This window comes from Anser brachyrhynchus, assembly GCF_964034855.1.
Source record: "Anser brachyrhynchus genome assembly, chromosome: 2".
Classification (NCBI taxonomy): Eukaryota; Metazoa; Chordata; class Aves; order Anseriformes; family Anatidae; genus Anser; species Anser brachyrhynchus.
Window position 1 is genome coordinate 25,324,360 of NC_137695.1, and position 12,274 is coordinate 25,336,633.

At 41.9% G+C, this 12,274-nt stretch overlaps 1 protein-coding gene across 1 annotated transcript; it reads right to left on the minus strand.

The window, feature by feature from the left end:
- Positions 1 to 353: 353 nt before the first annotated feature.
- On the minus strand, positions 354 to 9,765 carry LOC308190810 (uncharacterized protein). Its single transcript, XM_080582566.1, has 11 exons — positions 9,525 to 9,765; positions 9,009 to 9,232; positions 8,357 to 8,647; positions 6,745 to 6,811; positions 5,697 to 5,750; positions 4,559 to 4,637; positions 3,613 to 3,650; positions 3,442 to 3,529; positions 2,425 to 2,511; positions 1,790 to 1,837; positions 354 to 696 (listed from the first exon to the last, which is right to left on the minus strand). The coding sequence occupies exons 2-11, from the start codon at positions 9,193 to 9,195 to the stop codon at positions 514 to 516; spliced, it is 1,122 nt and encodes a 373-aa protein (XP_080438692.1). The 5' UTR covers positions 9,196 to 9,232; positions 9,525 to 9,765; the 3' UTR covers positions 354 to 513.
- Positions 9,766 to 12,274: the final 2,509 nt, after the last annotated feature.

The window sequence follows — 12,274 nt, forward strand, 5'->3', positions numbered from 1 at the left end:
CTGTTTTGCTGGTTTTTCAACTTACCTAGCATCAGAAAGTAAAAATAACAACTCTTAAAAGATATTCACAGTACCCATTGTGACCCCCTCAAATATTTTCCATCCTCCTTTCTCTGCAGCCCCCAAAAGCTTTTCATTTGGGTGCAATTTTGGCAATACATGCAACATAACTCATTAATTAATAAGTCTGACCCTAAGCCTTGCGGTGAGACCATCCCATGAGCAAAGCAAAATATACAGTACATTATACCACACTCAGCTGCCCACCCCCTCGTTAATACTTTTTCACACAATACCCTAAGATAATTTTTCATTTGTAGGGAGATTACTATATGAAAATACATCCCGTAACATTAAGATACTTTTTCATCTATAGGAAGTTTATTATATGGAAATCCATCCCGTAATCACCTCGCCAGAACGCCTGAATGAGCTGTCACGCACCTTCCTTTGGGTAACACAGGACTTGCGCTGAAACTGAAGTTTGCCAAAATACTCGGCTTTGTTGTGCGTTCAACCAACTAATAGCAAAGTGAAGAAGAAGATCATAGCAATAGATATGACAAGTCTTTGTGCTGCCTCAGCATAGTCCATGGAGCGTTGCATTTTTGTTGGTTGACTTTCAAGCTTTGACTTTTTGACTTTTTTGTTGGTTGTCTGTTGACTTTCGAGCTCAGCTACTGTCCTCGTCAGATCCTTGTTAGAAAAGGGAAGAAAACAATGCTTACAATCGGTTTTGCTTTTGGGAATTTCTACAAATTACACCAAATGAAAAGTACTTCCTTGCCATCTGCCTTATTTGGCAAGAAATTTCTGTATAAAGGGACAATATGCAGAACTGTCAGTGTCTGATTTAGAGTATGAAGTTTGTTTCAGAGAATGACTGAAATTCCCCATTAATGATGAAGAGGTCCTAAACCTTCTCCAGCAGGGACAACGGTTGGTTGTTGAACCCTCAGGACTGCAAAATTATTTTTAGACAATGACCACTCAGAACCCAAGGTGGAGAAAGAGTCTCAGGAGTAAAAGAAGATGTTACTGGGGGAGAATCCAAACAAACTCGGAGAGGAAACCTGAGCATAGCAAGGGCAGCAGCAAGTTTGCAAGAAAGTTGTGTTTCCTTCTCATGTCTGAAGGATGAGTCTTTTTCTTGCCTCAGTTTCACTCGGGTTCCCTGGTTTCTGGGCTTTTCCCATGCAGCTCCTTGCCCATGAGTGACAACGGTGCTATAATGAACTTCCAGCCCACGGAGGTGTCTGTGAAGCTGGAGGGCAAACCACGCCACACCACTCCTCTCATTGGAGGCCAGGGGTGCTCTAAAACTGCAGTCTGTCTGGAGACCCCTTGGTTTTCTCAAATACTCACACGTACAGAGGACGCACACCCTCCTCTCACCACAGCCAAGAAACAGACCACATCACCAGCCCTTGTATATAGAAAAGCTTTTTGCCATTTTACTGCCATCAGAGAGATGCAAGTAGTTTGGAAATCTCTTGTGTGCTTTAGCAGCAAAACAAAATATTTCCAGATTTTGACAAGTAAGAAGTGCAGCTTGTGCAAATTTGTTGGAGAAGGGGTTTGTCTTTCTATAGAATAGGCCTAAAAAGAAGCCAGTTTTGCAAATATGCAGGTCTCAGCACCTCCTCACATCACATAGCAGGGCACACAGAGAGGGGATGGGCTGCAGGGTTAGGAAACCTTGCTCTGGACATGAAGTTTTTGCTTAAGCAGAAGAAAAGAGTTTGTAGTGAGATAATGATTTACTTGTGGGTCTTATAAATTTACTTACAGTAGCAAAGAGCAGCATTCCAAATAGAGCGTATATAGCCTGGAACACCTGTAAGGAAGAGTAAAGACCTGTGAGCATTGCCTCTATGAAGTGAAAGCCAGAAACCTGTAAAAGTGACATCCCTTACTGCTTTTGAACCCACAGCAGCACTGAATCTAAAACAGACCACACAATAAAAACAAAACAATAAGTGATGTAGCAGTTAACCTGAAACAGATGTAAATCCACTTTGTTATTTACATAACTGTGATCCATAATTGTTTGGTTTGGGAAGAAACAAAACTCATCAGTTTATTTTATTGGATAATCCACAGGCACTTTAGTACCTTTTTAGCCAGCTGCTCTTGCCATTCATTATGGAATAAAACAGGAAAAAAAGCACATCATAGATATATAAAAAAGAATCTACTCATCAGCTGATTAAACATTAAACTTGCCTTCTAATTTTTTTTTTTTTTTGCCAGACTTACCCTAATACAGAAAAGGAGCTCTGCATTGAAACAGTTTTATATTATTTGCTGCAATGTAAAGCTACTGATACTACCCTAGCCAGACAGGGTGATTACAGGTACTGCACAATATGGGCTAACCCATGCCCGTATATCCACTAAGTGCACATCCAGTAAACTACTTACGTATGAATTTCTAAGTACACAAACGATTGCCCCAGCAGTGCCCAGGGTGCTTGTAGTGGTTGATATGGCCATGTTTGTCAGGGGTTTCTGAGGACACCAAGCACAGTAAAACTGTCTTTAGTTGCAATTAATCAACACATTTTTGAACCAAAAAAAAAAAAAAACAAATATTACATATTTTTCAAGGAGGGTGACTAATAAACTAACACCAGTGACATGCATAAAGACAAATCCTGAGATTACTGCAGCTGACTTAAGCTTTTGCTCCCTTTTCTGGTCTGTTAGTAAACTAAACAATTCTATAAAATGGATTTAATTTATTTCTAATTCTGTTTCTGTTAACCTCTTAAGCTGACTTCCAGCTCCTACTGCCTTCCTATTGATAATGATCAGCATTTCTGAGAGAGGCTCTAAGGAACAGATAAATGGTGATACGTTCATGGGTAAAAGCTATTTTGAAATAACATACATTCCATGTTTAAATTTTGAATTCTCTTGCCTTTACTGTAGGGAACCTGTAGACTGAAGAATGAGGATGGGACAGGGAGAGCAGGATTGGTGCTATTAGTGCCACAGTTTTCAGCACAGACTGCTCCGCTTTCTTTCTTTTTTACTTTCATAGAATCACAGAACCATTAAGGTTGGAAAAGCCCTCCAAGATCATCTGGTCCAACCACCCCCCTACCACCAATGTCACCCACTAAACCACGTCCCTAAGCACCACGTCCAAGCTTTCCTTGAACACCCCCAGGGACGGTGACTCCACCACCTCCCTGGGCAACCCGTCCCAATGCCTGACTGCTCTTGCTGAGAAGAAATGTCTCCTCATTTCCAACCTGAACCTTCCCTGGCGCAACTTGAGGCCATTCCCTCTTGTCCTGCTGCTATTTTTTTGAATTGCAAACAAAACTTTTAGGAATTGAGTGACTCAAAAAAGCCAAAACAGATATAAAAGGGTCATTAAAATAATGACAATTTAGATTATTTGTTGTTACCTAATCCATTAAAAGTACTTACATTTGTCTTCAGAGCAAATAAAAACAGTAACAGGGTTGCAAATGCAGTCATTCCTCCAACTTGCATTATAGTCACTGTTTCGTAGAAACTAAGACAAAAGAAGCAATCTGTTACCTCAAAATGCCCAAGTAGAATGTATGATAGTGAAAGAAAAATTCTTAAAGGACTTACTTTGAAATTATTCCAATTATTACACTTCCAGTTACTGTCTAAAAAGATAAAAAGGAGATTTTTTTTTTTAAGAGAAAAAGAACAACCCCACTTAGTAAATACTAAATATTTTTATTTTAGTTTTTGATTAAAGTGCAAAGTGCTAAAACTAACCTAAATGGTCAGGATTCTGATGGTAAGGTCCCTAAGGAGGCTGGATCTTCAGGCAATGCCTGTCATTAAGGTATTATAACTGTATGTCTGAGTGTTGGAACAGTGGCACTGTCCTGATTTTCTGTGTTCAGGACACCAACCAGCAGCACAGAAAGAGGGGCTCATTCCCCAGTCAGTTTCTTATAGACATAGCTGAGAGGATGGGACCTCTGAGAGCCACGTCACTCTCTGAGAATTTCTCGTATTAGGAAAATGAAGGACAAAAGGAAGACCTGCAAAACTGGCTCAGAGAAGACTTATTCACTCATTATTCTCTCCCTTGTACTTTGTACATCCATGACAAAATTTAGTTAAGTTTCATTCTTGTTTCAGTGAATGGATACACTACTGCTGAGTTTACAGCCCTGTGATAAGCTGCAGGGCTTTGTGACCAGCCAACAGACATATCTGTAAGCAATTTTAGTTCTAAAGATCTAGCCAAGTGCTAAAATACACCATATATATATATATATATATATAGAATACACTGAGTAATGCATGGAACATCTAGAGTATGCCCTTGGTGCAGTTCCACCTGCCTTCAGGAAGAAAATAATCTTTTTCCCAATTGTTTGAAATGAGTATTGTTCAGAACAATTGCCTTGCAGAATGGGAAAAAAATTCCATGATGGAAATTATGCAGACATTTTAACTATTTTTTTTTTCCCTGAGGAGAATTTTCACTTCCATGTCTGATTATGAGAAATAAAAGAACTTGAAAAGGAAAAATCATGGACTTCAGCAATATACTTACCACTGTCCAAGTGCAAAAGGCATTTTTTGAAATAATTAGGCTGACAACTGAACTCAGGATAACAGTAGCAATAGACATCCTGGATAAAAATAAATAAATAAATAAATAAAAGCAGCAAAGAACACATTTTTAGTGACTGATAGTTCAAATAAGCACAAGTAACAGCTTTAATTACAGAAAGCAAAACATTTGGATTTCATACGTAGTAATTCATCCACTAAATATTCAGTTGTTTCTTCGATATATTTTTATATTATTGAAATGAAGTCTTAGTTATGGAAGCCATACTGACTGAAATGGAGAAATGACTCATTACTTATATACTTGCAATTCAAGTAAATAAACAAACACTCAGGTATTTGTCATATATCTGTAGGCACATCAGAAAAATACTGTGGGTGCATCTTTAACAATTATTTACCCCTAACTTGCCCAAGTGATTACCATTGAAGATTTTTATTAGAAGGCTGCATCAGGGGAAACACAAGGGCCATGCTTTTGCAAAAGAGGATTTGATGTACGTCCATGAGCTTTTTGATAAACAGTACATCAGCATAACCAGTGGCTTTATGTTATTCTGCTTTTTGTCTCTCTACACACCTGAGTGCAACGAGCAGAGCTCACCCATTGCAGACACCCATGGTTGGACATGACCTGAGCCCATTACAGTGTAAAAGCCAGACGTGAGCCCCAGTTCATGGATCCTGCCTCAGGAAGAGCACCCCCGCTTTTCCCTCCCCACCCGACAGCCCCCAGGCAGCTGTGAGGTTTTCTTCCTCTTCCACTCAGCACCTGGCCAAGCGCAGCCGTGGGAGCTGCCTGGCTGCGTGGGGCCCAGAGCTCGCAGAGAAGCTACAGCAGCCGGCTGTTTTCGGCACACAGCGCTAGGTAAATATCTATTTACAATCCACATTGCACTTCCAGCCTTCAGTGAAGAAAAAAGTTTGTGGAAGATGTGAAGAGGAAGTGTTAAGAAACGAGATTCATTTCCTCCTCATACCTTAACGCTACCAACAAAGAGAGCCAAATGCTGCAGGAAGAGAAGCAGCAGGATACCGGGGGGTACTGATGATAATCTCTCAGAGTTCATAGTGTTTACCTGAACCAGCAGCTCGGTGCCTCATTTCTGGGTACTTACATAAGTACGAGGGAAAGCCAGTAGTAATTCCCCAGCTGATGCCGTAGCCTCGTCCTGGGCAAAGACAAAGCAGTAGTTACAGCATCCTACAAGGCCTCAAAATGTGCATTTCAGCATGTCCATGGAGCACTACCGATTGTCAGAGTGTCAATGGATAAGTACAGCCCTGTCATTTATGCTTAGTGCTGCTTCCTTCACCCTGCTTTGCATGCTCCTCAGACCAAGGTCTCCACATCCACAATTCTTGGACAGCTCGGAGCGAGGAATTTAAATGGCAAAGGTGGTTGATGAGCAGTAACAGACAAATAACGGCAATAAGCAGTAACAGATTCAGAAGTCTGTGCCTGTGATCATCTCTGGTGCTGTCTGGAGGCGATGCGCTGAAGATGAGAATGTTTATGCAGACAGAGTGATCCTCCCTTCCCTTCACATTGAAAACGCCCCTTTAATAGACGTGGTGGATAGTCTTGTTTCCCCTGTGTTGCTACATTCTCTGCTTGTATGCCACCTTCACCAGTAAATACACTAGTTCTGTGACAGTTCATGTTACAGAAGCCTGCAAAAAAACACCAGGGACTTCCCCAGGAGCTGCTTACCTGCTACACAGGAGGTGAGGTAGTCACTGCAACAGCCTGTATTGCTCAATTCATGCAAATCAGGCTGACTGCAATTGCATTTGGGGTGTAAAGCAGCCCCTCTTATTTTCCTTTTTTAACTACTTAGCTTAATCTGCCAAAGACTTGGAGGACTTCTGGATCTCCATCTTTTAACTGCAAAAAAAAGGAGTCAATCCAAGCCCACATTCCTGTGAGAAGTGAGCTGGGAGGAGGCCGAGGGATCACCAAACTGCTCAAATGCACAAATTACATAATGCTGTAACTCGCTGTGACACAGCTGTCATGAAGCTCTCATTACCTGTTATTTCCCTTATGAGCACCCAAGCAGCAGCTGTTGTCTGGCCCCCAGACAGCCAAGAGCTTAGCTTAACCATGACACATGCTGCCAAGAGATGCTGGTGCGTGAGGGATTGAACAGCTCCCGGACTTACCAGCACAGAACTCCCACAGTTACAAGGAGACAAACTGCTGCAAGCCAGTAGACTTTCTTGCTGAAATCTAGAGAGACAAGGTAGACAATGTCATTTCAGTATTTCATCAATGCAATAAAAGCCATGAGTAAAACAACCATGCTATGCCAAGAATGCATGGAGAAAGAGTGAAATGTTTCTGCCTTTCTTTTTTTTTGTTGTTGTGATTTCCCCATGAAAAAGCCATCAGGCACCCTGGGGGAGATGCCAAGGTGCAGGACCTCTGGGTGGGTATTCCTCCCCACAGGTGTACAAGCAACACAGAGAGCTGTGGCTGTAAGGCACACGTCCCATTTCAGTATGTCCCTAACAAGGCTGATGATTCGCCAGCAACTTTAGAATGGTGCTATAGGCCCTTTATTTACTTTCATTATATGCTCAGTGCTGACTAGTCACTCAGAAATTGGCAGCTTGGGCTAATACTGAACGGTGGCTGGTTACCCCTATTGCTGCTGAACACGAGCTACCTTGCCATGGTTCATGGCAGTCCCATGCTATCAAAACATCGATGCACACAGATCAGGAGCTGGGCCCAGCACTTTAGAAACAGCCTCGGGTATCCATTCCTAATCTTGCTTGGAGTTAATGCAGACTTTGGTCTTTAACTTTACAAGGCATATTCTACACAGAACAAAGATCGCATTTATTGCGGTTGCTGATATCTTGTATATACTGATTAACAAAGTCCTTCCTCATCTTACAGTAGTGAGAACAAAAATATGTGTATCTGTAGTTCTGTAGTTTTACCTGCTCTCCACAGGTATTGGATTAGAAAGATTATACAACCAAATTACGGTTTTAATCAATTATCACACAAATGGAATTGGTACATCTCTTAGCTACCAGAGTTTCTCTCTCCAAACTTATGGCAGTAACTCAAACAGGACATCTGTTTGACTCCTCTTGGGGGAGATGTTACAGGATTTCTGAACGCAAACCCATTTCACAAACATATTTCTGTGCTTTTGTCCTGAGTAAGACCCATGGTCTAATAATCCACATGTGAAAATAAGTGATACTGAGTTTATGAGTTATATTTTCTTCAGTGCCCTTAAATGTGAGGCATTCATTTTCATAGGCAGGGGTGTGCAAATCCAAGCTAAAGTAGAGTGGTACAAGAGGGTTGGATTTAAAGATCTTAGGAAACTTTAGGTGAGAAGCACAGCCCAAGGATATGTCTGGAATATACTCATACTATAATGATAAGGGGGAAGGGGCTAGTCCAGCTGAAACATTAACTAGCAGTGATTTAACATTAACCAGCAATGATTCGCTGTTTGGTGTATGCCTCCCCTTCCACCAAAGGCTAAGCAAAAAAGACTAAAAGTGCACATGCTGACTGCGTGGCACTGACCAGAGCTCTGCCAGCAGGAGCCCAAGCAGCGCATGTGGAAGGTGTCGCACCTACAGACAAACGCTTCTAGGAACGATGGACGTGACGTGCCAAAAAATACTTCTGCAATTATACCACTAATAGTTCTTTGTGTATGCTCAGCACAGAATCAAGCAACTCTTGACAACAGAATTTTGTACTTGGCAATTCCCTCTGTCTTGCCCAGGCAGAGGCACTTACCTTCGGCGAGATGACACAAATCTGTTGGTTCAGCCTGTCTAGCTGGAGATTTTGATGTTGGTCTGTCTCCAGAACGCACACTAAAGTCTATGCTTTGGGACTGTATGGTACCTCTGCTTGCTGCTTGTCTCCCCTGTTCTTGCACTAGGCTTGTGGCATCGGTGAGGTTACAGTTCTCTGGTGACACTGGTCTGCAATATTCAGTGTGTTCATCGATGAAAATAACTTCTTTGCAAGTAAAACGTCCATTTGATTCATGTTTCCTGGTGATCTCCTTAGATACCTGGATGTCTGTTAAAAGAAAGATAAAAGTATTATGAACCCAGCAGTGGACAGAGAGTCTGTTTTTATATGAAAACTACAAAATTTTGCAATGCTGAGCGCTGGCCCACTCTCTGCATAGTGTCTTCTACAGTTGATGATCCCTTTCTTTCTACTAAGATCACACTTTGATAAAATCATGCTTTAAGGCAACTTGTGGCAATAGATCTGAAATATGTCGGCAGGATTTGGGAACCTCTATCTTCCATCTTCCAAGTCGAGATTTCCGCATGCCACTACGAATTAAAGCAAAAATACCCTCTCCTGTTAGTCATAGAATTTTTATTTCCAAAATTATGAGACTCTGCATACATAAGCATTTTCCACCTACCTCTAATCACGAAGCCAAAACGAGGCAGAGGGAAATAGTTGGTGTTCTGGTTTGCACATAAACATCTCTTTTTTGCATCAAGATGATGTGAGTAGTACGTCAGGAGGTCTTCATTATTTCGTTTCTTAGGGGCTTGCTCCATCCAGCCAGTTCTCCTTGACTCATGCCTTTCATCCCAACTATCCATTGTCTGTGCTGGGTTGTTTTTCCCCTGTATTTCCCACCTTCCAAAATATGACAAAACAATTTGTGGGTATTAACTTCAAAATGACAATCAGCTGCAGACAGCATAGCGAATGGGGCAAAGGGAAAGCTTTGCCAGCCTGTCTCAAAGACAAGTCCTTTAGCTTGGAGACCTGGGTGATCTCCGTGCACCTCTCCCTTCTGTACTGGATGTACGAGCCAGCTGTGATGTCTGACTGCACACAGCAGTCGTGGTATACGTGTTTAAGAATTAAATACACATTCAGTAGGACATCAGCAGAAGCAGTAAGCAAAACTTCTTGAAAAACTTACCTTTATTAATGTCTTGCTAACAGCCAAGGGTGGGGTGGCAGTGCGGTGTCTGCAGCAAGGCAAGCAGCCTTCCACGATGCCGAGTCCAACACCTCCTGTTTCACGCTCAGTGCCTTCTTAGATCTTTGTTCCTAGACTTTGTTTCTAAGCTGCTAAGTAAGGGATTGCTGCTAGGTAAGCCCTGAGGTTTTCTGCCCTTCTCTTCTCTACGATCACTGACTCTGATGAAACCGATCGCACACTGCGGAGGAAATGGAAATGCGTAGGTACATAGACTGAAACAAAACCAAAAGCAACTGCTTCTTGCCTACCTGCAAAGTTTGCAGATCCCAGCTGTGACTTGTTCACTCCCTTGCTGAGGTAAGCAGAAATGGTATGTTGAAAATTAACGTATCCATATCAGGCTCTTGCTAGTGACAAGTGCCATGGGATAATTATGGGAATTTATATTGCGATGTCCTTCCTCTGTAGGTTGTAAAGTCAAGCTTAGTCCATTTGCAATGACCTATGGCTCACCTTGAATAAGTGGAGACCTTGATATGAGGACGTGGGAAGGTCACTTCAGTATTTAGTGAAGAACATTTCTGTCTGATCAAGGGCTGGTTCGGAAATTCCTTGCAATACTTTGATGCAGAAGCAACAATGCAGTGTCTTGTGTTCTTCTAGAAAATAGTGTAACAAAGGCCAGCGTGACACTGGGGGGGATTCTGGCTCCATCCTCTCTGCAGCCACCTTTGCAGTATTTATGCATTTAGGAGTTCCCACCACCCCAGCACCCCTCCTCTTCTCCAGGCTGAATGGTTCTCTGGGTTTCCCAGTACAAGGAGACACGGGCCTACTGGAATAATTCCAGCAGGGGGCCGCAGGGATGCCAAAGGGGCAGGAGCATCTGCCATAGGAGGAAAGGCCACGGGCTGGGGCTCTTCAGCCTGCCTGGAGAAGACAAGGTTTGGGGGGCTAACACCACTCTCTGTAAATACCCAACAAGAGGGCATAGGGAAGACGGAGCCAGGCTCTTCTAAGGGTATCCAGTGCCAAGAGGCAACGGGCAGAAAAGGAGACAAGAAAACTCTCTGTAGACATAAGAAAAACCCTGTTTACTCTCAGGGTGATCACACACTGGGAAAGGCTGCTCAGGGAGGCTGCGAAGCCTTCGTCCTAGGAGATATTCAGAACCCAAGTGGACACAGTCCTGGTCATCCTGCTGGAGGCTGACCCTGCTCCATGCAGGGGTTCTGGACCGGACGGTGCCCAGAGGCGCCTTCCAACCTCCGCTATTTTATGATTCTATAAACTTTATTGCTGATTATTTACCTTGATGTTCTCAGCATGAACAGTGTAAGCTTGTCAAGCTTAAATGCCATGAAGAAGAGGACAAAGGCCATATTACTATCAAGAGCACAACTATCACGTTCACTTGGGATCCTCCCGCTCACACTCCAATGAAGCAGTGTCTTAATTCTGCAGTTCCTGATTTTGCCCACCAAACCTAAATCATGCAGCAAACTGTGAAATAATTCTGCAAATTATTCAATGAAATACAGAAAGAAAGAAAATGAAATGAAAGTGAAAGAAAGTGAAAAAGAAGAAGAAAAAATAATTTCCCTTTGACTCTGTCAAATGAGCATATGTTACAGATCAACAAGGTTTTATTGCATTTAATGTATGAAAATATGGTTGAAGAGGCTGATAGTTTGCAGTGAATACAGGCACACAGATGTAATCTGAAGGGGAGCCTGGAAGGCAAAAATCTGAAGGCTTTCTCAAACAGTCCTCACTAGCAGGCGTATACAGAAAGATGTATATGATGTCGTAAGATGCATATGATCCCAAGAATATACAAAGACATTTTGCCAGCTACAACAAAAAATTAACAAAATTTAAATATCACCTGATCAGTATGTTCAGTCTCCTGATTAACGTATAGAGTCCCTAGAATATAGTAATCTGCGTACCAATTTTTGCCAGTGTGTTCCAAATTCCATAATCCAACAATGTGCAAATATATATGTAAGACTTACTGATTTCACTGACGATTAGCATACTTGAAATGGAATAAAACTGAGGACTGTACTTAGCAGGGGCGAATTTCAGAACACCCAGGAGGCTCAGTTTCCTTCAAGTCCATTTTAGCACGTCCACTTGCAAGTTTAGTAATGCCAAGTCACAGCAAAACGAGACTGTTACGCAAGGTTACAGAGGAAGATACTGAAGTCACACACTCCTTTAGTAAACATAAACGTGATTAATTTCATCAAATCATTAAATGCATGTATGATTTTAATAAACAAGTGTATTTTTTAGCTGGGAGACATCATCGCGTGGTGTGTTTGAAGGGTTGCCAGAAGAAGTGCATGCTTTTTGGATTGCATGAAGTGTTGGCAGGAAAGGATGTGTTGTTTGCAACTGGCTCGGCATCATCGGTGTGCAGCATTTCTTAAAGTCTCTTAATACCTGAGAAAGCAAAACACATCTCGGTTCAAGCTTTTCTTCTCCAAAAGAAATGCTGGAAAGAGAAGGGAAATGCAGACTGGACGCATTTATTGCGGTTACTGGTATTTTGTATATACTGATTAACAAAGTCCTTCCTCGTCTTACAGTAGTGGGAACAAAAATATGTGTAGCTGTAGTACTGTAGTTTTACCTGCTCTCCACAGTTGTTGGATTAGAAAGATTATACAACCAAATTACAGTTTTAATCAATTATCACACAGATGGAATTAGTACATCTCCTATCTACTTAAGTATGT